At 45.3% G+C, this 25689-nt stretch overlaps 1 protein-coding gene and 1 long non-coding RNA gene across 5 annotated transcripts; one reads left to right on the top strand and one right to left on the bottom strand.

Annotated features, from left to right (window-relative positions):
- Positions 1-5394: 5394 nt before the first annotated feature.
- LOC124661305 (cytochrome P450 734A6-like) lies at positions 5395-8748 on the top strand. The gene is made up of 5 exons (XM_047199171.1): positions 5395-5804; positions 6681-6904; positions 7013-7260; positions 7358-7748; positions 7843-8748. Exons 1-5 carry the CDS (start codon positions 5525-5527, stop codon positions 8314-8316), a joined length of 1617 nt encoding a protein of 538 aa, XP_047055127.1. The 5' UTR covers positions 5395-5524; the 3' UTR covers positions 8317-8748.
- On the bottom strand, positions 8067-17115 carry LOC124661307. Of its 4 annotated transcripts, none has more exons than XR_006990139.1 (8): positions 17011-17115; positions 15416-15647; positions 14893-14999; positions 14611-14770; positions 13323-13495; positions 11401-11664; positions 9590-10289; positions 8067-9477 (listed from the first exon to the last, which is right to left on the bottom strand). It is a non-coding gene; the product is annotated as an uncharacterized LOC124661307 (long non-coding RNA). The 4 variants fall into 4 exon arrangements; XR_006990140.1 differs by having other exon boundaries at positions 9598-10289; XR_006990141.1 differs by having other exon boundaries at positions 14636-14770.
- Positions 17116-25689: the final 8574 nt, after the last annotated feature.

Here is a 25689-nt window from a genome sequence, read left to right as displayed (position 1 = left end):
CTGATGAATTCCATGGAGAGTTGGAGACATACATCACACATACAGTACGCAAACAGTCACCGGAGAGATAAATGGATATGGAAATAAGATAGGAGATAAAATTTTACGCAAAATGCTTATAAACACACTACAGCAGGCGTATATACTAGCTCCTACAACCTAGCTAGCTAGCTACCCTGTAGATGGACATGCATGCATCTCATGTGGTTTCACACGTTTTACCCGATCTGGATCGGGGAGTGTAGCTAGCTAGTGCGTGATGGCACCTCAGCGGAAGCAGCATATCAGAAAAACGGACATGGGTAGATATAACCTGGACCTCACCCTGCTCATCCAATTGCATGTCAAGTCTTTTCCCACACCACTCCCTCTCTCCCATCCATGGCCACCACCACCGTCACCACCCCATCGCAGCAACAGCGCCGCGCACAGCATGCATGCCTCCTCCAGCCTCCCTGCGTCTGCTGCTCGCTACCTAGCTGCTGCAGCAGCGCCGGCCCTAGCCAACCTCAGGCATCACCCACAAGGAAACTTTGGCACGTTCTCGATCGCGGCACACCGCTCCATGCCAACAGTGCCTACACCCATCCATCCAACGAGCTAAGAGAGATCTTGTTCATCAGTCAGCTAGGTAGCCAGCGTTCTGATGCATCAGACGAAGAAAGAATTCAGACATGCACCTGCAGGTTTTCAGGCATGCTGCATCAGGGATTCAGTATAGGAGAAAAAATATCTACCACTATTTGGCTATCATATATATATGTATGAACTATGATGATGTAATAATCTATAAGATAGATTTGAGCTATGGTGCATGTATGTATGGATGCATGAACATAAATATAATATACACCTTTGCGTGACATGGCTATAGTGAGTGACGGCTCTAATCATCATCCATCCGCGGCTCCGGTTATAGTAGCTCAACAGAAACAGGCCAAGCAAGCTAGCAGGTGGTGAGCAAACACATCAGGTGAGCAGTGTTGCTAATAAGCTTAGCACCTCTGGTGGTGTATGCCAGTTGTGCATTATTGTGCAATGTCACGTCACTGGGATTGGAGGCTCGATCTCTACAATCAAGGTTTGAGCAACATGTACATTGGTATATATGACGGTACACTAAGCACCCCTTTTTCCTCCAATCATGCATGCTAAGTAATCAATGGAGAAAGGAAACAAAGCATGCCTTGCATGCAGCGTACCATCACACTGCTCTTGTCTGGGGACACACTCAGCAAACGTTGCAAACCTGCAGCTCATCTCTGATGGAATCTCTCTGTGCGTCTAGCTCCACACATAATGTTGTTGTTACTGCTGCCACGCCTGGTAGATTCCATATCAAGTCAACTTTGGCATGGGTTACATAATTGGAAAGTACGGGTAACAGTTAGTTTTCTGCCTAATTGTTTGCCGGGTTGCATTGATCATGCAAGATGGCCTGGGTTAGTAGTTCCAATTTCCAAACCAAGAGGCTCCTGTTGCGTTCGAGTTAGATAAGAATGGAGTATGATATTTTGGAGAGGAAAGAGTTATGAACCATATACTCCTAGCTAGCTGTTGTTGTTGGTGTGTAGTAGAAAAGAACAAGGTACAATTAATATGAGTGTAGTGTCTTTTAAAGAAAGGCAGTAGCAGATGAGGCTCCCCTGCAATTCCGGGAGCGTAATGTGTAACAAACAAAACCGGCCATAAAGGTAAGCAACAATCCACTGGGAAAGAGGAATGAATAAATGGTGTCAGTTAGGAACAATTCACCTGCGGTGGTGGAGGAGGGGAGGAAGAAATAGAGTTCTTTTATTGCACAACAACAATGTATGTTCCTGCAAGTTGAAGAAGATATTCTAGACACATTGCGAGTCTAAGACCATCTCCAGCCGTGTCCCCAAAGCGGCCTCTAAAGAGATTTGGGATGCGTCCAACAAAATTTCGTTTCCAGCCGCGCGTCCCAAAGGCTCCTTCCGTCCGGTCTGGTTCAATATGATGTCCGGCGCTCCGAGCCTGTCCCCGCTCCACAAGGGATGCTTTGGGCGCGTTGGAGACACAACGAAAAGCGAGGCGAGGAGATGCGGGCCCGACGCGTCAGCGACACACAAAAATTTGACCCCCTCTCCCGCCACATCGCGCCTCTCCCGCCGCGCATTTCTGCCCACCCAATAGATTTCACCGTCTATCCCGCCGATTCATTTCTCCCTCCGTCGTTGCTACTCTGTCCCTCCCGCCGCCGCTACCCTCTCCCATCCATGGCGCCGCCGATAGGCCCCAAAATATTCCCAAGAAAGCGGCCACCAAGCCGCCGGGAAATGAGACGAAAGGGCCGGAGGCGCCCTTCGCGAAGCCGCGGAAGGCGCCGGCTGCGAAGAAGAAGCCGGAAGGCTGGACCGACGATCAGTGGGACCAAGACTGCCTGTGCCGCAAGCTGTCGACGGCAGAGCGGAGGGGACGGCGGGCGGCGCAGCTGGAGAAGTCAGTGACGGCGCGTGCGCCCTAGCACGCGCTGGCCGCGTGTATCGCGACCACCAATGCAAGCCCATGGAGTACGTTGGTGCCAACATGCATTCCGTGAGTGTTGTCCCCATCGACATTCGGCTTCTACAACGATGGCCCCTACACCACTCCCGGGTGCGTGACGCCGAACTTGTCGCCGCGGTACGAAGATACGCTGCCGCATGGCGGCTTCAACGCCAACGCCGTGTTCTACTCCCCGACGTACGACCAAGCGCCCTATCGCGAGCCAGGCCCCGATGCGGACGGCGCCCCGTTCACTTGCTGCAGGGCCCGTTCGAATTCGAGGGCGCCGGTGGTGAGGAGGAGGAGGGGGGAGAACGAGGGGGTGGAGGACGACGATGAGGATGACGAAGAGGGCGGCGACGAGAGGACGACGAAGACGAGGACGAGGATGCCGCGGAGGATGGAGAGGATCTCGTGGAGGTTGACGTGGCTGGCGTGAGGAAGAAGAGGAAGAAGAGGCCTCGGGCACACGAGGCTCCAAGTGGATGGTTCTGGAGGATGAATGTCTCTGCGAGTCGTGGTTGATGGTGAGCCATGACTCCATGATCGGCGCCAACCAAAAGTACGGGAAGGATTGGGCGATGATCAAGGCGGAGTTCGATGAGCGGAAGCTAGTCCACAAGGATTACCGCAAAGTGACAATGAAGAGGAACCAAAATGCAATATCGACGCGTTGGGCCATCATCCAGGCGTCGGTGAACTTGTTCCATGGATACCATAACGAGGCCGAGACCAGAGGTGACAGCGGCGCGAACATCAGCAACGTGGTATGCCTTTCTACGATAATTTTTAGCGTCTAGTTTTTAATCACGGTCTGATTGCGCTTCCTTTGATTAGTTCGACAAGGCCATGTTGATGTACCGGAAGCACTTGGAAGGGAATAAGTCTTTCGCGCTGATGCATTGCTATAGCAAGCTCAAAATGAATGAGAAATGGCGGGTGACGCGACATTCGTTGTCGAAGGGGAAAGACGTCATTGATCTGGATACGCCGCTCGCAACATCGGCAGGGCGCCCTATCGACAACAAGGCTGCCAAGGCCGCCTTGGTCGACGCAGCATCGACCGAGAAGACACAGGCGCCGATCGATCATACAGTGCCTCGCCGAGGTCTCCTCGACCCTGCTCTCCCGCGACAGAAAGGCCGACGAAAGGTGGGCGACCTGCTCAAGAGGCAAGAAGAGAAGATGGAGCTCAAGAAACACAAGAAGGACATGTCCCTGCTGACCGCGTCGACAGCTGGAATGTCTCACCGGACGTGGACGGCGCACAACTTCTACAAAGGCATGATCCTCGACGACATCGAAGCCAAAATGGTGACGGCCAAGGCCAAGCCAGCGGCAGCAACCCCACCCCCGGAGCAAGAGCCGACACCAGCAGACGCGTCTGCGACAGTGTCTGCTAGTACACCTGCGTTAGCGACGGAGCAGGCACACCGGGCAGATCACAAGGAGTCCGTCGTGATCGACGGGCCTACATCCACTCAGTATGCGCCGTCGGCGTCGCCGAACCCCTTCTTCTAATTTATGTTAGCTTAATATGATCGCGCATCCAGTACTTTGATCGCGGCTACTTCGATCGCGACGACTTCGACGGGAAGGATCTCTTTTGAATGTGAACTATTTGAATTTTGTTTGGGGGCGGCGTTTGGGGGGCACGGCCGGACAAAGGAAACACGTCCCCGAACGCTCGATCCGACGCTGTTTGGGGACGCGGCCGGAGATGCTCCCCCACTCATAACAGAAATTAGGAACCTCACAATTAATAACAATTCTAGCAATTAGGAGTGATGTGATGTTTGCAAGGCGGGCTCGGGCATGAAAACATAAAAACAGAGCAAAGGCTAAGTCCATGTAAGCTAGAGAGGCACTAAAAGAAATAGAACCTATCAGCCTAACGGTTCATGATTGATTGATTGATTATACATAGCCAACACTTTTTCCTCCCTTTACTCTACTTACATAAATAAATTTAAAAACCTACACATGACGCATTTTGAATCGCCCTTGTCTCTTGTGAGCTTAGGCTTAGGAAGGCCCCAGAGGCCACAACACAAAACCCTTTTTCTTTTCCTCCCCCTTGCATCCATCCCCCAAAAGGCAGAACCATGGCTGATGCAACAAAATGCACCCACACATAACCCCCAAGAGGATCTCATCAATCTCATCAAGGTGACGGAACCCCACCCATCAAAAGCATGTTTGCAAAGAGAGAAAGGGGCTTGGCATAACAACCTGACTGACACGCCACAAGCCAGCACAGTTGCAGCAGAGCCCAGGCAGCAGAACAGAGAGGATAATTACTGGTGGACATCACCACACACACAACACAGATAGATACATGAATCGATGAGCGCTCGTACATGGCGAGGACAGCATGTCCATCAGAGACGGAGATGCTGAGAACAGAATACTCTGTAGCCTGTATCGCGCACTGGCCAAATTTTGCAGCGGTGAAAATGGAACAGCGTTGGCAACGTTACAGAGGGTTGCGGGGCCCACGCCACAGAGGGGTGAGAGAGAGAAAGGTTAAGAGAGTGAGAGTGAGAGTGAGAGTGAGAGAATGCCAAAACAAAAGAGAACAAAGTTCCCAATTTGGGTTGACCCCTCATTAATCCCCGCGACGGCGGCTCCAACGGCGCCGGCCCTGCTCTCTCTCTCTCTGTCGACTCTGCCATCATGCTGGTTTTACCATTGTACCCTTCCTGAGCTCCTGATTAAATTAAATAAGAATGGATCCTACGCTTTCAGCGAAACTAATCCTACAGAGATAGAGAGAGAGAAAGACACAGACACACTGGTGGTACTACTAGTCCAGGCTGAGCCCAGCTCCCCCTATATAAATCCACCCTCGCTTTCTCTCCTCCTCTCCTCTCACCACACCACGTCTCCACCCCTGCCACCTCACGCGCCCTCCTCTGTTCTCCTCTGCTTCTCTTTTCTTGTTTGAGCTCGGGGCAGTGAGGTTACAAGTAGAAGGGGAAGGAGAGTATACCATATAATTGCGCCTTGGGTGCAGATGACGATGGTCTGGTGGTGGATCACCGCGGCCGTGGCGGCCCTGGCGTACATGGCGGTGAAGCTGATGGAGGTGCTGTGGTGGCGGCCGCGGCGTGTGGAGGAGCACTTCGCGCGGCAGGGGATCAGAGGACCCCCATACCGGTTCTTCATCGGCTGCGTCCGGGAGATGGTGGCGCTCATGGTGGCCGCCTCCGCCAAGCCAATGCCGCCCCCTTACCGCTCCCACAACGTGCTCCCCCGCGTCCTCGCCTTCTACCACCACTGGAAGAAAATCTATGGTACACCACCTTGCATGCCATCCATGGCCATCTCTTCTCTTTCTTCTCCGCTTTGCTCTCGCAAAAACTTCTCTCTGCTTCTCCTTTTGCTTCTTTCTTAATCTGAAAAAAAGAGAAAGTAAGATCAAAGGTTGGGAAATCATAAACAAAGATGGAATCGGGCGGCATGGGTAAGAAGAGAGCAGCAGGACTGGAGGAGCAGCGACAAGAGCTTGCAGTTAGTTGCCCGGCGTCTTGTTCCCGAAATGCGGCCTTGGAGTGACATGCATTAAGTGGCATGTCGAGATGGCGCCTGGGCTTGTCGGAGTGGTTTGCCGTAGTTGTCTCTCGTTTTCGCTGTCCCCCGGCTGCAGCCGGTTAGGTGGCCAGGGGTCTCCCAAAGCTACTTGCCGCCCTCGGACACGTTTCCTTTTCTTGCTCCCTTCACCGGCCACATCCGCCCGACCGCCGTCCCCTCCCCCCTTCCCATCCGTCGCCATTCCCATTTACTCCCCTATGCCCTTGCGCCATCCATCCTCATCCCTCACCAGTGATGCCACCACCTGCCACTGCTCCCCTGCTTCCTTGCTTGCTGCTGTTTCAGACTCTAACTCATCTTGGATGATTATACTTTCCAGCTAGCTAGCTAGCAGTAGTAATACCTCATTCATGGAGTAGCTTGCTTGCTTGCTGTATGTATGTATGTATTCTTGTACGTATCTATAGCCGCCAGCATCTTCTCTGCCTTCATGCCCAATTGGCAGCAGGTGGATGCTGATGTGGCGGAACATGGCCTCCCTGGCTACTTGCTGCTAATCATTGTTGCCGCCGCCTTGATCACTTGCGTCTCCCTTGTTTCTGATCGATGGCTCGCCGTCTCTGCTCTGCCACCTACAGGTTCCACGTTCCTCATCTGGTTCGGCCCGACACCACGCCTCGCCGTCGCTGACCCGGACCTCATCAGGGAGATCCTCCTCTCACGCGCCGAGCACTTCGACCGCTACGAGTCGCACCCCATGGTGCGGCAGCTGGAGGGCGAGGGGCTCGTCAGCCTGCGCGGCGAGAAGTGGGCGCACCACCGCAGGGTGCTCGCGCCCACCTTCCACATGGACAACCTCAAGGTTAGTCAGTCACCCGGTCCCCCAACCTCTTCACCAAAATAGATTGGCACCTCTTGCCTCCTTCGGCATTACGGATCCCAATTGCTGACTCGTGCATGCCGAACGCAGATGCTGCTGCCGTTCATCGGGAGGACGGTCGTGGACATGGTGGAGAAGTGGGACGCCATGGCCGACGCCGTGTCAGGCGACGTCGAGATCGACGTGTCCGAGTGGTTCCAGGTAGTGACGGAGGACGCCATCACGCGCACGGCCTTCGGCCAGAGCTACGAGGACGGGAAGGCCGTGTTCAAGCTCCAGACGCAGCTCATGGCCTTCGCCTCCGAGGCATTCCGCAAGGTCTTCATCCCTGGATACAGGTACTTAATTAATCATGATCAGTGTAGTACTTATGATTATTTAATTTGGGTTAATATACATTGTTAATTTAATAATCTGGTGTGCGCGTATATACAGGTTCTTGCCGACCAAGAAGAACACGAGCTCGTGGAAGCTGGACAAGGAGATCAGGAAGAACCTGGTGACGCTCATCGGCCGGCGGCAGGAGGCCACAGACGACGAGAGGCTCCAAGGGTGCGCCAAGGACCTCCTCGGCCTCATGATCAACGCCGGCAGCAAAGGCGGCAGGAGAGGACAGCCGGTCAGCCCCATCACCGTGAACGACATCGTGGAGGAGTGCAAGACCTTCTTCTTCGCCGGCAAGCAGACCACGTCGAACCTCCTGACGTGGATCACCGTCGTGCTCGCCATGCACCCGGAGTGGCAGGAGCGGGCCCGGCAGGAGGTCCTCGACGTCTGCGGCGCCCACGACATCCCCTGCCGCGAGCAGCTCGCCAAGCTCAAGACTGTAAGCACGTGTTCCCTGACACTCACATTTCTGCCATCATTACCAGAGTAGCATTTGCCGGTGAGCTGACGCGTGTTGTTGATTCCACTGACAGCTCGGCATGATCCTGAACGAGACGTTGCGGCTGTACCCTCCGGCAGTGGCGACTGTGCGCCGGGCGAAGTCCGACGTGGTGCTCGGCGGCCGGTACCACATCCCGCGAGACACGGAGCTGCTGATCCCGATCATGGCCGTGCACCACGACGCGCGGCTTTGGGGGCCAGACGCGACGGAGTTCAACCCGGCGCGGTTCGCGGACGGCGTGGCGCGGGCGGCCAAGCACCCGTCGGCGTTCATACCCTTCGGGCTGGGCTCGCGGATGTGCATCGGCCAGAACCTGGCACTCCTGGAGACCAAGCTCACGGTGGCCATCATCCTCCAGCGGTTTGATTTCCGGCTGTCGCCCAAGTACCTCCACGCTCCGACGGTGCTGATGCTCCTCCACCCACAGTACGGCGCGCCCGTGATCTTCCGATCCCGGTCGCTCCAGACGTCCTCCGATCATCACGCGGAGGCGACGCCTGTGTAAAGATGAACCTCACTAACCACTGTCAACTGTCAATTGTGGCTGGCAGAATGACAGACCGAAATGACCATGTGCTATCTCATGGTGAATGCTACTTTGCCATCCGGAGCAGAGATTGTTGGAGCAAAGGCTCGCTACCACCAAGGGAATGAGTACAATAACCACCCCATGTACTGTACTATACTGTACTAACATATATCCTGCACCAAGATGCCAGCAGCAGCTTAGATTAGTAGAGAAGTAACAGTGTAGAAGGCTTTGAGCTGTGTCTCCCAAGCTTTTCTGTCTTTTTGTGTTGATGGTTTCTTCCTTCATGGATGGATCATGGATGGATGGGGTTTTGGTGTGCATGGAAGATTGCAAATTGTACACATGTCATGTTCCTTTTGTTTTTGGCAAAAGGGAATTGGGAAAAATGGAGAGGCCAAAAAAGTACAGGAGGAGATGCATGCATGATGTTAAGATTATGCCGCCACAGTGCCCCCTCTGATTACCTCCTCTGTCATTCTCCAAACCTCTCTCTCTCTATGTGGTCCTCTATCTTGCGATGCAGAGTAGAAGCCATTAAAGGAAGAGATGGGCACCGCTGGGTGCTGGCTATTTAAGAGTGCCTTGCTAAGGGAACAAATGGTGTGCCACAGTTGGACGGCAGCCAAGAAAGCAGCAGCGGCGGCAGCAGATAGACGGGTAGATCTGATCATAGCGAGGGCGTACGATTGGGGAAACGCCTGCTCTGCTCTGCTCTGCTCAGCGTCGTTGCATCATCAGCTCCATTGCTAACCTCCTCTGTAACACATGAAGACATGTACGGCGTCCGGCCAAGCTGTCACTGCTGGCAAGGGCGGGCGATCGATGGATCGCGGGCCGACTGAGGACCAGAACTGTAGCGGCCGATGAGGCTCGTCCTCATAAAGGCGCCGGACCGCGGCGAGGGAGGGGGCCTGCGACTGTTCATCTCCTCTGTCAGACTGCGCTGGCTGGCCGGCCGGCACAAGCACTGCCACATTGTATTGTTTGTATCACAAGGGGATGAATGGAAATGGATTGAGATGCAGATGGCCACCTGCTGCTGGAATGGATTGGCATGGCTTGCAATGGACTCCAGTGCTTGTGGGGGGAGCAGTGTACTTAGGACAGCCAAGGCAGGCAGGCAGCTCTTGGGATCTGCAAAATGATTCAAATTTAGTTTTGGATCTGGATCATGCCACTTACAAGTACAGCTAGCTCAGATTCATTTCATGGAGCACAAAAAAACTTCTCTCTGCAGCTAGCTCACCTGCTTACCGGTTTTTCATGACGGGATCAATAAACAAACGCATGCCTCCATACAGGCACAGTTGTCCTTGTGTACAGGGAATGTTTTTTGCTTGCGGCGGAAGAATTAGATAGTATATTGCTCAGTTGAAGCAGAAAGATGTGAATTACTTCGTGGATTCATGCTGTTTATCAGTTGTGTTGTAAACAATCTGGGGCACAAGCTGAAGAAACCATAAAGTGCCTACCATATGCCTCAAAACTCCCAATCATTGATCTGCAGAAAAGAAAAGGGGCACTGCTCAGTGTGCATTGCACAGCAGGATTTACATATGCCCCAATTGACTGTTGCTGCATCACAGGCCTTCACAGACAGGAGAGGTACCATAATGCCGGGTAAGTATAGGTTGCCAGCATCAAAGTTTCAAGTGCACAGCTCCTTTTTACCTCTTTTGTGAAAAAAGGCAAAGGCCTAGACACAGAGCAGCCACTACTACACTGGCCAGCCAGGTGGAGCACAGGCTCTTCTCCCCACCTGAGGGACTTGCCTCCATCCATCAAATGCCTTTCTCTTCTTCCCAAAGCCAAGCTCGATTGGGTAAAAGAAAAAAATCATGCCTGCTGCACAACATCCAATCCCTTCGCCGCACATTTCCCCCACAGACTTCCTTTAAGACTGTAGCGCCATTTAGGAAATAATCAGCCTTTTCCTTCCAGAAATGCTGTAAATCACAAGTCGGGAAATCTCATAAAAATGAACATTTCTTCGGTTTATTATAATGATGCTACATACTGCAAAGTGAGTAGAAAATACAGCCACCCGACTCGGGCAAAAATAACTATAACAGTTAACATCCTATAACTTTCAGCTATCACTTTAGTGTCGCATAGCTGCAATTTACTATGGAATTTGGACCAGGGAAGGGGAATATGGTGATGTTATGGGCAAGAAAGCTCTAATCTTAGAGATCTCCGAAGGGGGCCACAGCCTTGTTCCTCTTGAGAGGGAGCTCTAGTTATGTAGCTCCCATGTGTTTCTGGTCCCCATAAGGGAAAGCATGTGCCAGAGAGCATCCTTCCTTGCCCTTAATTCTAGTGAGATGGCATTCTTCCTCCCTATCCTAACAATGTGCCAATAAAGAAATGAGGCAATTGGCATGCTAAAGAGCATGTGACCCCCAACGCACTGCATAATTACCTTTACAATTGAATAAACACATAATGGCTTCAACTCTGTTAAATGTTTCTAAGAGTGGGTTTTGGGCTACTATTGCTTAACACAGCATTGGTCATAGGGTTCTCCACTTCCGTCTAGCCGACATGCGAAGCATGCTTTACTATCAAAATCCGGGGGGCTAGAAACGCCTTTGCTATCACGATAGCGTCCTAAAAAGGCGTGACATGTAAACTATTGAGCAATTTATGACGAGCTTTCAGGAGGAAGGAATGGTTTAGCTTCACTAGGAGGGCTATAGGGCCGTTGGGCAGCATGGTGCGAAACATCGGATTGTATGGGACCGCACTGGCACTTGTAAATGTGCTTCTGTTTGGTGAATATTCACAACATGCTGCAAAAGTATGCAGCAGAGATCAAGATTAGATTTCTGCATGCAATGATCATAGCAGGCTACCTTTCTTTTTCGAGCTCATCATTCATGTGATTGAAGCATATAAAGATAGGGACTTTGCAGTAGCAAATGATCAGGACAAGAGGGTTTGAGCTTTATGATAACTGAAGACATGCTGCAGGACTCTATGAATTCAAAAATGAATATTTTGAGCAAAAAATGGGGGGTAAGGCAGGGGGCATGGGAGAAATTGATGTCTTAATACCAGGGAATCGTCTCTTGTCCTTTCTCCACTGTAGTCTTTTCTGTTTTTTAATTTGTCCAAGCCGGTTCCCCTCCTAGGGGCAATGCACATCTGCTTACATATCTCACAAATAATCTTCTCGTCTCTGCCACTAGTCAACAAAATGCATCTTCAGAAACCTTTCTTCCGTTGAACCAATCAAACCAAAAGATGCAAAAAATGATTCTTCGCTGTTGGCGATCTTTCCAAAAAAAGATCTTCAGTCTCGGGTGTTCCATTGTTTATCTGCAAAATGAGATCGCAGCATCACTAATCTAGATTAACTCAACTGTAGCTAGCTAATAGCCAGATGATGGAAAGTAGCTAAAATAGAGCACCCTCCATGTGATGAAAATAGGTGGCATTCTTATATTAACATTCATAGAGCAGTAGTACACTACTTATGCGATCCCTCCATTCCATAATTCTTGTCGTGGTTTTAATTCAAATTTGAAATACAATCACGACAAGAATTATGGAAAGCAGAGGGAGTATAAAGGATGTATAATCCCACTTAATCCTGTTTTACTTCATACTCTCCAGTCTCAATGAGTTAATCACATCACATTCATATCAATAGCATTGCAGCCAAATTTCTGCTCTAAGTGACTCGGCGATTTAAGGTTTGTCATAATCAGAAAAAATATCTATGGAGATCTACACATTTTCTTATCTGTGAGCATAAAGTGCAGTTTTGTCTGTTCACATAGTTAAATAATTGACATTGTATTATGCAACAAAATGTAGGCTGAGCCAAATGGCCACGAGAGAGAACCTTTCCCTCAGTTACCCTATTAGTACTAAAATGGCATCTTTGTTGCCTTTTTAAGTCAGACCAACTTAAAGACAAATGGACATAGTACAAATATTCATGTGAAACAGTTCGTTCTGGTGCAATAATTGAGTATCTCTTGTCCGTCCACCCAGTGCAGCACCAGCCACACACCTACTATAAAGATCGTTATGTACTTGTGTAATGAGCAACACAACTTCCAATATGTGAGCTAGCACTGGATCAGATGTGCATGTCAATTCATTAACTCAGAAATATTTGAAATTCAGCAATCAATACAAAGTATACCAGAAGCAATTATCAAGTCAAAATCCAAAAAGTGCTCCATTCAAAAATATAGCTAACTGCCTAAAGGTTTCTGACATTAGCTTTGGAACTTTTGTATCATTGTAGTGTCTGCAAGTTCAACTTGCCGATATTTTTTAAGAGACCAAAAACAACTGGTTTATAAGATTAGAGGACAGTAGAGCACGTTTGATTCTTTAGGAGATATGAGTAGACCTCCTTAATATTTTGTTGGGTGCTAGCTGCTTTCACTTAGGTTCTGTTGTCATTTTCCTGAAGCACCTACAGGCTGTAGCTGCCCAGCAGAAACTGATCAGGGCAAGTGGGAATTAAATACATGAAAAGCTTGTAAATCCACCCCCCGCCCTCTTCCCACACACAAAAAATACTCCCTCCGGTTCATATTAATTGACCGTATCTTGATTAAGTTGAGTCAATTAATTTGAATCGGAGGGAGATCAGCGATCCATGTGCCAGAAGTCCAGAACCTTAGTTACTCATTTTATTTTTCTTTCTTTCTCCTTGTTTTGGTCTCTTTTTTCTATTGGGTTTCATATCTAGCCTACCCTAACTTGCTTCGGAAAAAGGCTTTGATGTTGTTGTCTGTTCCTGTTGGAGGGAGTAACAATAACCAAAAGAAGCAGCAAGGTCACAAGTCAAAATAAGACGCGATAAGGAAACATAACAGAGCACATGCTGAAGAATGGAAGAAAAACCTACTGTAATGGTTCACCGTTGTATCCTGCAGTGTTTGTTCTACCATGAAATAGACTAAACTTTGGGGGGAGAGAACATCAAACAAGTGACAAAGAATACATAGCCGTACCTTCCAGCACAGGCCAAATGACAGGATCGAGGGTCTAGCATCACATGGCAGAGCAGGTTCACCAAAAAGCTCCCCGTCAGTTAACAAACTGTATCATGCCCGACAGCCGTCCGACCAACGTCTGCACAGCTGTGATCGGAGTGTGGTACGCCGTATTACCCCCAAATGCCCTCCTAATTCCAATATCACCACAAAAAACAAATCATGTTCACGCCAAACCAGACCTTATCTGAATTATCTAAAGATATAATGAGCTCGACATGCTTGGAGTGTACACTCTTCCATGGATTCCAGCTCATAGACTTACCAAGGGAGACCTCGAAGACCTCAAATCTACTTAGTTTTTTACTGGCATTACAGCTCCCCAGTAAATCCCCTAAGATCTATGGTCCTTATGCTAATCTAATCAAGACCATTTGGTTTTTGTTTTGTTTGATTATCTTGGGGCACTAAGCACCAAACTCTGGTGGCCCTTAGCACCCTTGAATTATGCCATTATGTCGGAGAGTAGTAGACAGCAGCAGCGTGCCAAGCTGCATCCTGATGATTGGAGTCCGTCCAGCTTTCACAGCCTCATAGCAAGGAAGTACTCTCGTGTTGTTAGTAATTGGAAAATTGAAATCAATGCCCTTGCTATCAGAAATGGTGCCTCCAACCACTGGCATGTACTCTTCCAGAGCAAAGCAATACCAGTACAACTTTTACATTGCCAAAATTTCTGCTGGGTTATTGGCCCTTGTCCTTACATTGGCCCAGTCTGGATTGAGCAGATAACGGAACAAATATCTGATCTGTATAGTACTTTTTTTCAAGGAAGAAAAAAAGAAACAAAAAACCCAGCATTACACATCTTTCTTGCACCGCGCAGCTGTCTGTTCAATTGCTATGGTGCTTAGGATCCCATATGGTATGTCCATCTATGGCTGCCAGTTTGTCATATTAAAAGAACAGTAACAGTTTGCTCATTGAACTAAAGTAACAGGCAGCTGAAAAGTGTGACAATTAACATGCTGAAACCGTTTCCGACAGCATGATATTCGTCGTTATAAGTCCATCAATGTAGTCATTTCAGTAGCTTTCTACCTTTTGCTTGTTAGGTTTGTTTTATATTGCTTATTTTCTAGGCTTCTAAGCATAGATCATGTCCAGCATACAGAACTGTCTGGTTTAGTTCTCATTGACATGAAATAGAAAACAATTTCTAGGTAAATGGTCACAGTTTTACTGTAAACAGCATACATCATTTTAAGAAATTAGCGTGTATATAACAGAGTACATGAAAACATACCAACATGGGGGTACGTGATTCCGACCTGTCGTGTCAGATGCCAAGAGCAGACACCATGAATCGAAGATCATGCCATTCGTCCAAGAATCCATGCCATCACATGTCCATCACGTGACTGTGCTCTTCTGATAATACCAAATGTATAACATGGATTGGTGGACTGGTACAGCAGACCAATAGAAAAGCATTAGCAAATTAACTACTGCACACTTATTCTCTCCAATCCTTATAATGGGAGCTTCGGCAATCTAAGGGTATTTACGTCTTGAAATTATATCTGACCTGAACATGGAAGGAAAACAGTAGCTAAGAACACGATTGTACTCCCCGCATGCATTTTACGAATAAGCAACGCAATAAACAAGCCATTTGAAGAGGGGGGACAGCTCCTATATACGCAGAAAGTAAATGAATAAGACTACTCTCTGTAGTCATTTTGATGAATAGTTGAACAGAACAAACGAACCATCTGAATAGAAAGAACTGTGCAGATATACATAAAAGTAAACGAAGCAGTTATATCTCTGATACCAATTCAGGAATATGATACGGCCTGCCTCAGGGAATATAATTAATAGATTGCAGCAATGATGTAAGAAAAGGTGAACACAACAATGGTAAAATTGTTCATCAACGAATGTCTATTGCGCAATAACTACACAGCTGAGAGATAGAGAGGCGGGGGCAGGGAAATGTCCATATGAATATGATCACTGTACGCATAGCTGGTGGCAGAAACATATTCAGGCCCATACTAGCCCATCGGTGTATAGTAAGCATTGAATGTAGAAGCAGGAATATTTACCACATCATGAGTGCCAACACCAGGCATTGAGCTGCGCTCATGACCCATCTGAGTACCTTCTAACAAAGCAACTGTTTTGCATTCCACTTGCTGACATGTACAGCGTAGACAATGCAATTGGCACAGGCCAGATAAACAATGTTATAGCTTGGACTGTAGCATTGCAGAACATCCAGTTTTAGCCAGCTCTATCTCACTGTAAAATGCTTTCTCTTAGCTCCCTGTTGTATTCCTGCAGTTACAAAATCATCAAATTCAGAGAGTCAAGAAACTGGTGGAGTGCTATGCTGGTAACATCAACGACCACAAGATTCATTCCAGTGCAGGCATGCAACAATGTCAGAGACAATGTCAGCTGAAATTCCCTATTTCCAAATGAGATCATTAACATTTTCCCAAGTTGAGGAAAAAAATATTCTCCGGATCATTAAAAGTTTTGCATTTGCCAGATAACTTAAATGTTCACATTGTCGAAATGTGGATATCCGAATAACGTTCCTTCAGTATACAGTTATCCAGGAAGGTGGTCTACTGCTCTTTCAGTTGCTTAAACAACTGGTCTATAATGTCTCATAAGCTCATACAAACTAATCATCACAGGTGCTAATACTAATGAGACGGCATCTCACTGGTAACCCATTAATAGACAGGTCATGAAGTCATCTAGGTAGACTACCTGAGAGCGGTTCAAATCTTCAAGGACTTCAGGCTCAACATTCTTGAGAGGTTACAATCCTCTCTTCCTGTGTTCTTCCTTCCCAGTTTCTACTCTCTGAATACCATGTTTATTCGCTCACTCCCAAATCCTTTCCTACTTTTACGATTAAGGGAATTTCATTGTCTCAACCAAATCCTTTCCTACCTGATCTCACATTCTGGCAAATACAGACACACACGCACAGCACGCACACACACACACAGCACGCACCAACTCACACAGTTCCTCCTCAGTTCCACAATGTCAGACCGGAACTCAGACCTCCTTCCCTAGCAGTACTGAAATCCCCAACAAGTGAGATTTCGATTTGCTGCATCGAAGGATTACATATTTATCCCAGATTAAACATCCCCTACTGTTTCCTTTTGACAATTTTGAGGAGGGAACAGAAGTGGGACCGTCGAATTTGAATAATTAGTTAATTACCCGAATTCTCTTCTGGGTGTATGTGCAATGTGGACATTAGTTTAATATACTCCTACTCGACAAGGGAATCGAGATCGGGGTGAATGTTGTGCGAATTTTGAATTCCGAAACCCCAAATCAACATCCAACCGCATATGCATTCCTCAACCACGCACGCAGCACAATCGAATCATTCAAATCCAGCACGAATTAGGCCCTAATTTCCGCCAATCGAAAGCGTACTTTTCACGCCCTCGATCGGCTCACCTCTACAGCGGCGGCAGGTCGATCGGAGGAGCTACGGGCAAACCCTAGGGCGATCGGGCGTAGCAGCAGAGCAGCGTAGGCTCCCCGCCGCCCCCAGATCGCAGTTGCATAATGCGGAGGGAATCCGGGAAGATCCAAGCGGGTGGAGACAAGTACGGAGGCGAGGAAGGAACAAAAATCCAGGCAGGGAGGCGGGGGCGAGTACCGTCTCCTCGGATCATGGATCTTGTCGCGGCCCACTTCCGGTTGTCGCCTTCCGCCCCGCCCGGATCGCCTCGCCGTACTCCCCCGCCCAATCATTCGCGTCGCCGTCGCCGTCGCCGTCGTCGCCTCGCGCGCGGCCGCCTCCGTGGTGTTGCTCTCGCCATGTTTTTCGAATGGATGGAGGTGGGAGGGACGACACCTGCGTGGCGGGTGGGCCCTCCCGGTCTCGCTCGGCCGCCGCTTGTTCGGCGCCAACTGTCAGGGTCCCTTCTTTGTCTTTGGACAAGAAACACTTGTACTTGCACTACAAACACTTGTACTGCTGCCGTTGCAAACTCTGCTAAACGGAAAAGGACATGTTTTGAATTGACAATGCAGATGGTTTCTATACATTTTATGAAATTGCACGAGTTTTATTACTCGGTATGGTCCAATTTAATTGACGCATGCATATATTATTGTATTCCTAAGCCACGAGTCAATTAATTTGGGCCATATAGGGGTAGTTTTTCAATGAAATCGTTTTTCTATGACGTATTCGAATTTAGCAAGTTGGGTCCCCTTGAAGAATGAATATGGAGTGGGAAATTCACCCAATTTATTTCATCTACTTTCCCTTGCCTCCTCGTCACTAGCGGTGCCAAAGCTAATACCGTGTGAGTTCAATTTGTCAAAGTTCTTTGGAAGTGGATAAAAGTGGATTTTTTAAAAACAATCAACCACAAAAATTCATATCTCTACGTTGTATTCGAGTGGAAGCTTTACCTATTTCATTTCTTCTCTTTTATTTCCATTACTCCTCGTTAGCGAAGGTGCCACGGCATATACATGTGGGTTCGGTATGTTCAAAGTCTTTCAAACATGTGACAACAATTGAATTAGAGGCATTTTTGGAAAATCAACACCACAACTAACAAGTAGCGTTGTTGCTGGTCCTCGTGGCTTCATAAAGAAGATTCTCATTGACCCAATTTTGATCTACATGTTGATTTTAAGTTATTTTAATAATTTCCATAAAGCGGGATTTTGGCAACGCTAAGTTAATTTAAAAGTAGAGCTTTGTCCCATTGAAGTGTCCTTAGTCATTCTTATGGGTATGATAACTCGTTTATCTAGCCAGTGTTCTTTATATTATCACTTAAAGGATCTTTTTTCCTTACATATTTGCATGTTATGTAAAGTAGAATATAAACTAACGTTGTTGCAAATATATATACTAAAATATAAATGCTATTTTTTGTTTTTACAAAAGGGCATGTACATGCATGGTGATTCTATGAAACGTGCACGTCACAATAGAGTCAAGTGAGTCTTACTTAACCTGAAATGCATAGTTGAGCCCTGCTCATTCTTTTCTTAAATTTGATAGGACTCCATGCATGTCTTATTGTTGTGGCTCTAGATTATCGAAGAAATAGTGGTCCATGTGTACACCCTTATGAGTATATCACCTTTTAACTTTCTAATTACTAGTGTTGGTCAAACACTACAAGATTGGATCCAGACACCAAACTTAACTTTCAATAAAAAAATATGTTGAGTTTTAATCAAGAACTGGGTTAATTAAGTTTAACAAACTAACGATCAACAAATCAATCAAATTGTGAAAACTACTGATCACAACATCGTTTAAATCTCACAAAGTAAGAACTAGTAAATTGTTCCACGAACTAACAATCGAGAAAATATTCAAATTTTTGCATAATCGGAGATAAAATCAATGGGAAATGTATGTAAATATGAACATGCGGTGAAACAATCTTTCAGATACCAATAATGACTGATTTTTTAAACCGTGATAGCTTCTTATTAATAGTCAACTTTTGATATGTCGATCCACTTGAGACTCGTTTTCATCCCCAAATTTTCTACATGTCCTTGTCAACTATATTTACCTATGTGTTTCATCCAAGAGAGATTCTTAACTGTAATGTGTCACCACCTTCCACACCGAAGTCTATAGGGCACCATGGGACAGTGTTTTTAATATTAAAAATTGATAGTAACCCAAATTTTAGTGTGAAATTGTACTTCAAACATTCCATGCGAAAAAGGTAAAAATAGTCCACACATGGCCCATGGTGCTTCTCCAAACAAATCTTTTGTCAACATTTAACTGTTCAACCACCAAACAAAGAAGTTTTTATCCTCTTTTTTGTAGAATCGACCAAGAATATAACAATCACACATAGAAAAAACAAATTTAGTATCAGTAAGCTTAATTATTAGATAAAATAGTCTGTGTATTCCAAATGTACTAGAGCAAGCCTGGTACCCCCCCCCCCCCTATTTTTTACCCTTTGAAATTTTGATTATAAATGTTTTTAAAAAATACAAGGTTATAATCAATGTTGTATCCTAGCAGTGTGCAAATTTTCAATACAAAATACATTGTATTCTGGCCTCAACAAAAATGACAATTCGAGATTTTGTCATCGGTGAATAATGGTGAACTCTGCATTGAAGTGGAGATTTTCTCCTTTGGTGGTATTTTGTAATTTTCGCTTAGCCCAAAACATAGTTTATTTCATAACGAAAATTTGCACATGGGAGTGATAAAACTTTGACTACATCCAAGTATCTTTTTCGGATTTTTTGTAAACTTTGAATTTGAAATTTCAAAATAAAACATTGAACAAATGTCTACCCAATGCACCTGCTCCAAAGTAAAAAAAAATGCATTCTAGGCTCTAGTTTTGGCATAAATCAAAGATTGAATCGGTCAAGACTTTCATACTCAAAATACTCCCAACCACATAAAAGTTGTTTCATACTTTTTCCATAACTACCAATTTAGAAACTTAATTACACATGAGTGTTTATCACATGTATTCAGTTCATCCAGAAATACTTTTATACTTACACGCATGGGTGTGGGTGTTTCCATCACCATCCGTTTTGCTTGGATATTCGGATAAAAGGAGGAGAGAGAGTTACTTTTCCATCTACCACAGTAAGTGAGAACCACGAGGAATAAATCGGTGGTGAAGAAAACACCCACATCCAATCCATTACGTGTCTATTTTTAATAGAAGTGTAATATTTTGTGTATGTAATTTATACAAAAGTGAGTAAGTGGGGGATGAAATGATATCCAAGTTTTACGTTTATGGTGAATCTGTATACCAGTCAATAAATTATTCACCCACTATCTTGCCAAGTATGAAAAGACTAATGGTAATTGTTATAACATTCAACCATTTCATAATTTAAAGTACTCTCTTAAGTACAAAAATTTATTTTGTGACCAAATTTATGAGTTTTTGTAATTTAGTTACAATATTTATAATGATTCTTTGTAGAAAACCCAATATTTTGCATACACTAATCTATATGCGACACAGAAACATTGTACCATCTGCATGTGTTTATGTTGATTATATTACCTTAAAATATATCTTGAAGTACAAGTTTTATAAATATCCTCAAGGAGGTATATAGAGGACGATTGGCTTCCTTAGCGGCACCAAGATAGAGAAATCTCGCTTGTATGAGGTGTGAAGAGGTCATGACTTCTAAAGAGGGCCTAGAATCATTTTAGACTTCAAGCTCAAACCTAATGTGAGTTTCTTTAGAAATTATATGTTTTGTTCCTTTACTTCTGAAAGAGAGGGATTTCATATTTATTCAGAATGATCATTGTTTACAGATTCAACAAAGGAAGTGCTAAATGTAGAACCAATTAAAGAAAATACCAACAATAATAGGCCCTAAATAAACTCGGAAAGTTACATCAAGATTCTCTAAAGGAAAAAATCCCTAGATTCATTGTTCTTATGTTGATATTTCTCCATGCTTTTGATGACAAAACTACAAAAAAGAACATGCATGAATGGGATTGACTAACCTCCTAGGCTTCAAAGAAATGCACGAGTAACTCACACATAGAGGAGTAGAGCCAATATTGTTGGAGTAATGTTGCTGGAAGAACCCCTGGTAGATAGGGTAAGTTGACGGATTGTTGCTTCGTAACCGAACCTAGTATGAAAAAACACTAAAATCTTGAAAGTACAGAACATGAGAACCACGAGTTTGATCTACTATATTGTAACAACAATTCGAAGAGAGAGATGTAGTTGCGGGACATGTATTTCGCATGGTACCACCTGCACCACTCGGACATTGCCCACAAGGGCAGACAAAGAAAACAAAAAGGAGGAATTTGAACTGCACACTATACACTGATCATCGATCTCTTATGTCATAGAAGCCACATTTGTCTTCAGCCAAAACAACTATCGGAGACGAGAGGAACTACCATATCGAAAGATGGATTCTTGGCTGTATTTTTTTTTCCTAGGAGAGGGTCACAAGTCAATTATGAATAAAAGTATTGCGCCTATTGAGCCCATCTACTAGGCTCCGACATCCACCATGTGGTGGGATGGCTCAAAAAGATCACTATCCTTTTAATTTCGATGCTTTAAATTGTTTTTCATCTTTTATTTTACATTCTAATATTTATGTGTTTTTTTATTAATTGTTGTAAATATGCTCACATTTTTTACTTTCGTTGAAAAATACATGAATATTTTTTGTAACGAAATATTTGATGGATATTAACCTATTTTTAATACTCCTACTATAAAATTTATTATTATGCATATATATAAATACTAATGATGGATTGAATAGACATTATTTCCTGTAAAATATGTAAACAAAAGTAAACCAAATAAAAATATGTTCTATATGCTAAAGCATTTACACATTTTTTATATACATTTCATTATCTTTTCCTATTTTTACATTACAAATCAAATTGAAATTCTTAAATTTATATAAAAGCAAAAAAAATTGTTGTGCTACTGGGCTGCTCTACGTATGGCCCACCCTTAGAAAGCTTCAAACGTCATGGCCGAGCGTCAAATACGAGCCCTGGCCGCACTCTTGCTCATCACACACCCAGGCCCCAGCCGAGTCTGAGAAAGTAGGAAAAAGAGCAACCTACACGGTTACGCCCATGGCCATCCATCCACCTCTCTCGAAAAAAAGCACCCACCAAGCCCAATGACAATGTCTACTTTCCTTTCAGCTACGTTGTATATGCAAAAGCTGGCCCGCTGGGTTGCAACTTTTCTTTTTTGCTGGCTTGCCTTCTGATAGCTATGGACCTCCGGTCGATGGATGCGGCACTGTATCAGACTTTCAGGTCTACACCATGCCTGATTGGAGGCACTCCTCAATAGATTGTGCGTTGGCACTTAGTGTGTGGACGTTGTCGGCTGAAGAACTAGTTCAACACATCTCCATAAATCAATACCGAAATACCAAGGAGTGAATATTTTTTTCTCATTGAATCATTAGAACATTCTCAGCTCGTGAACGTGAAGTGTGTTATCACCCTTCGGGCTATTTGGACTGCGAGAAGGAAGGCTATCCATGAGGAGATTTTCCGAAGTCATTTTGTGATCTTTATTAAGACCATCCACTATGTGACCAAAAAAGATTCAAATACACTTATGAGCTGATTCCATATATAGTAGAGAACCTTCCAATCGTCTGACAAGAGAACATGTTGATTCGGTTCAAAGATATCAACATGCAACATTGGCCCACATGGCATGGAGGGAACAATGGAAAGAGAAGGTGTCAGCAAGTTGAATGTACTTTTTTAATACAATAGGCCACCATGCAAAGCGATTCACACATAGCATCAAAATCTCACCGGTTCCAAAATCTGACACTTTTTTTCTTTTCTTTGAACCGAACACACATAGTGCATGGTCTAAATTCATTGAAAATTTCATCAACGAACTGAGTAATCAAGGTGCTAAAACCCAGCCTAGGACAATGGCGACACCTCATCGGTTAATAGCTCCTGCTTGGATCCCTCCTACATGTGATCATGTTAAAATAAATGGTGATGCTGCTGTTGCGAGAATTGGAAATCGTGTTGTGGTGGCGGCAATTTGTCGCAGTGCAGGTGGACATTTTATGGGTGCTTCAACTCTGGCTTGCATGGGCATTTCAGATCCTGCCACACCGGAGTCCATTGCATGTCGTGAGGCATTGGAGTTGCAAGTGATCTACAAATCTCCAAATGTGTCATAGTACCTGTCAAGAAGTAGTTTCTGCTTTGAAGAAAAATTATCGTCCTAGTTTTATTAGTGTTCTGTGTGAAATAAAAAGCGTAGTGTTGAGTTTGTTGATCTTGGTTTCATTCACGAAAATACAGTATCTAATGGGCATGCCCATGATCTATCTAGTATCTCTTTGGATTTAGTACAAGGTCACCACTTGTGGCTACTTAATCCTCGTGATATTGTACCCTTGGTTACTAAGTAATTAGAGCTATGATCCCTAAAAAAAGGTCCACACTATGCCTTGTTATGTTTGCTGCCAACTGCCAAGACAAGGAAATGGTGGATCACATCATCATGCAATGTGTTTGCTAGAGGCAGGTACTCTGGTTCAAAATCTCTCCAAATTCAGGTCAGAACCCCATAACTTCATGATGTCAGAACCAAAGTGAGGAAGGAGAGAGGGATTCTTCCAACACTTTCTCTGTACTAATCTCATCAAGCGGTTACACATATATAGATGTACACGGAGCTAACTAACTCACACTAATCTAGCCTGAAGACTAGGAACTAACACACGACTACTGTCACTCTTGAGGGTTGGTGGCTGGGAGTGAGAGATTTACCATACCAAAACCAGGTAGAAAAGGGTTTGATTCCAGTGTCATGTTAACTGCTTGGAACCTCCAGAAACAACGGAATACCCGAGTTTTGAACAACCACAATGGAATCAAATCAGTCCAGGTGCTAGTTTACTTCCTCCTGGAAGAGCTACAATGATGGAAGCTTGCAGGTGCTGGTGGTTTGGAGTTTTTCTGTAGTTTTGTGAGATTGTGAGTAGTAGCCCTAGTCTAGCTTGGAGTATGTCCCAAAATTGCACATTCACGATAAAAGGATCGTATGCCGCACCTAGAGGGGGGGGGGGGTGATTAGGTGCTACCCAAATTTTAGTTCTTTTTCAATTTAGGCTTGACACAAAGGTAAATTCTCTAGATATGCAACTATGTGAATTTACCTATATGACAAGATATACAACTACGCAAGATATAGCTAGGCAAGATATAATAGAGCTAATAAGGATAGAGGTAACCGAGAGTGGAGCACGCGGAGACATAGAGATGATTCCCGTAGTTTCTTCCTTTTGAGGGGAACTACGTCTACATTTGGAGGAGTGTGGTCGCCACGAAGGCCAGACCAACGCCACAAAGGCCTCACTCAGGTCTCCTGTGAGCAACGCCACAAAGGTCTAGCCCACTTCCACTAAGGGATTTCCTCGAGGCGGATATCGGACATTTACAAGTTTCTTGGGGCACACATCCACAACCAAATTGGAGGCTCCCAATATCTGTAACAACACAACAGTACAATAACAACAAGCAAATCAATCACAAGCAACTAGAGTTTCCAAAAAAGACACTAGCAAAGGTTCCCTCAAACAAATGAGAGGGAAAAGTAAATCGCTTCAGTGAAGATGTAGATCTAGGTCTTCTCATTCGATTCTCCAAAGATCAAGAGCTTTGGGTGGTTGGAGGAGGAGATCTAGTGAATCTTGTGTTTCTTGAGGAGGCTCTAATGGTGGATGAACTTGAGCACGATTGAGCAACCTCTTCCAATGGAGAAGAGAGTTATTCATATGAGTAGATTCTCCAGATCTGACCGTTGTGCACCTTGATGTCTACGGGAGCTTCTATTCTTGTAGACAGTGTTGGGCCTCCAAGAGCAGAGGTTTGTAGAACAGCAGCAAGTTTCCCTTAAGTGGATCACCCAAGGTTTATCGATCTCAGGGAGGAAGAGGTCAAAGATATCCCTCTCATGCAACCCCGCAACCACAAAGCAAGAAGTCTCTTGTGTCCCCAACACACCTAATAGGTGCACTAGTTCGGCGAAGAGATAGTGAAATACAGGTGGTATGAATAAGTAGTAGCAACGGCACCGGAAAAGTGCTTTGCCCAGGACGATAGAACAAGCAGTAGTAATGCAGCGGTAGTAATGCAGCAGTAGTAACGCAATGAAACAATAAACAAGCAGCGATAGCGATATTTAGGAACAAGGCCTAGGGATTAGACTTTCACTAGTGGACACTCTCAACATTGATCACATAACAGAATAGATAAATGCATACTCTACACTTTTGTTGGATGATGAACACATTGCGTAGGATTACACGAACCCTCAATGCCGGAGTTAACAAGCTCCACAATAATGCTCATATTTTAGTAACCTTTAGTGCAAGATAGATCAAAAGACTAAACCAAGTACTAACATAGCATGCACACTCGTCACCTTCATGCATATGTAGGAGGAATAGATCACATCAATATTATCATAGCAATAGTTAACTTCGCAATCTACAAGAGATCATGATCATAGCATAAACCAAGTACTAACACGGTGCACACATCTGTCACCTTTGCACACGTGCAGGAGGAATAAAACTACTTTAATAACATTGCTAGAGTAGCACATAGATAAATTGTGATACAAACACATTGCAATCATAAAGAGATATAAATAAGCACCTCACTATGCCATTCAACAGTTGAATAAGTATTCTATGAAATATAGCCTAAGAGACCCACACGGTGCACACACTCGTCACCTTTACACACGTGGGACAAGGAGGCTCCGGAGATCACATAAGTAAAACTCACTTGACT

This window comes from Lolium rigidum, chromosome 6, assembly GCF_022539505.1.
Source record: "Lolium rigidum isolate FL_2022 chromosome 6, APGP_CSIRO_Lrig_0.1, whole genome shotgun sequence".
Classification (NCBI taxonomy): Eukaryota; Viridiplantae; Streptophyta; class Magnoliopsida; order Poales; family Poaceae; genus Lolium; species Lolium rigidum.
The sequence above is the reverse complement of the archived record's forward strand: the minus strand, read 5'-3'. Positions and strand labels throughout refer to the sequence as shown.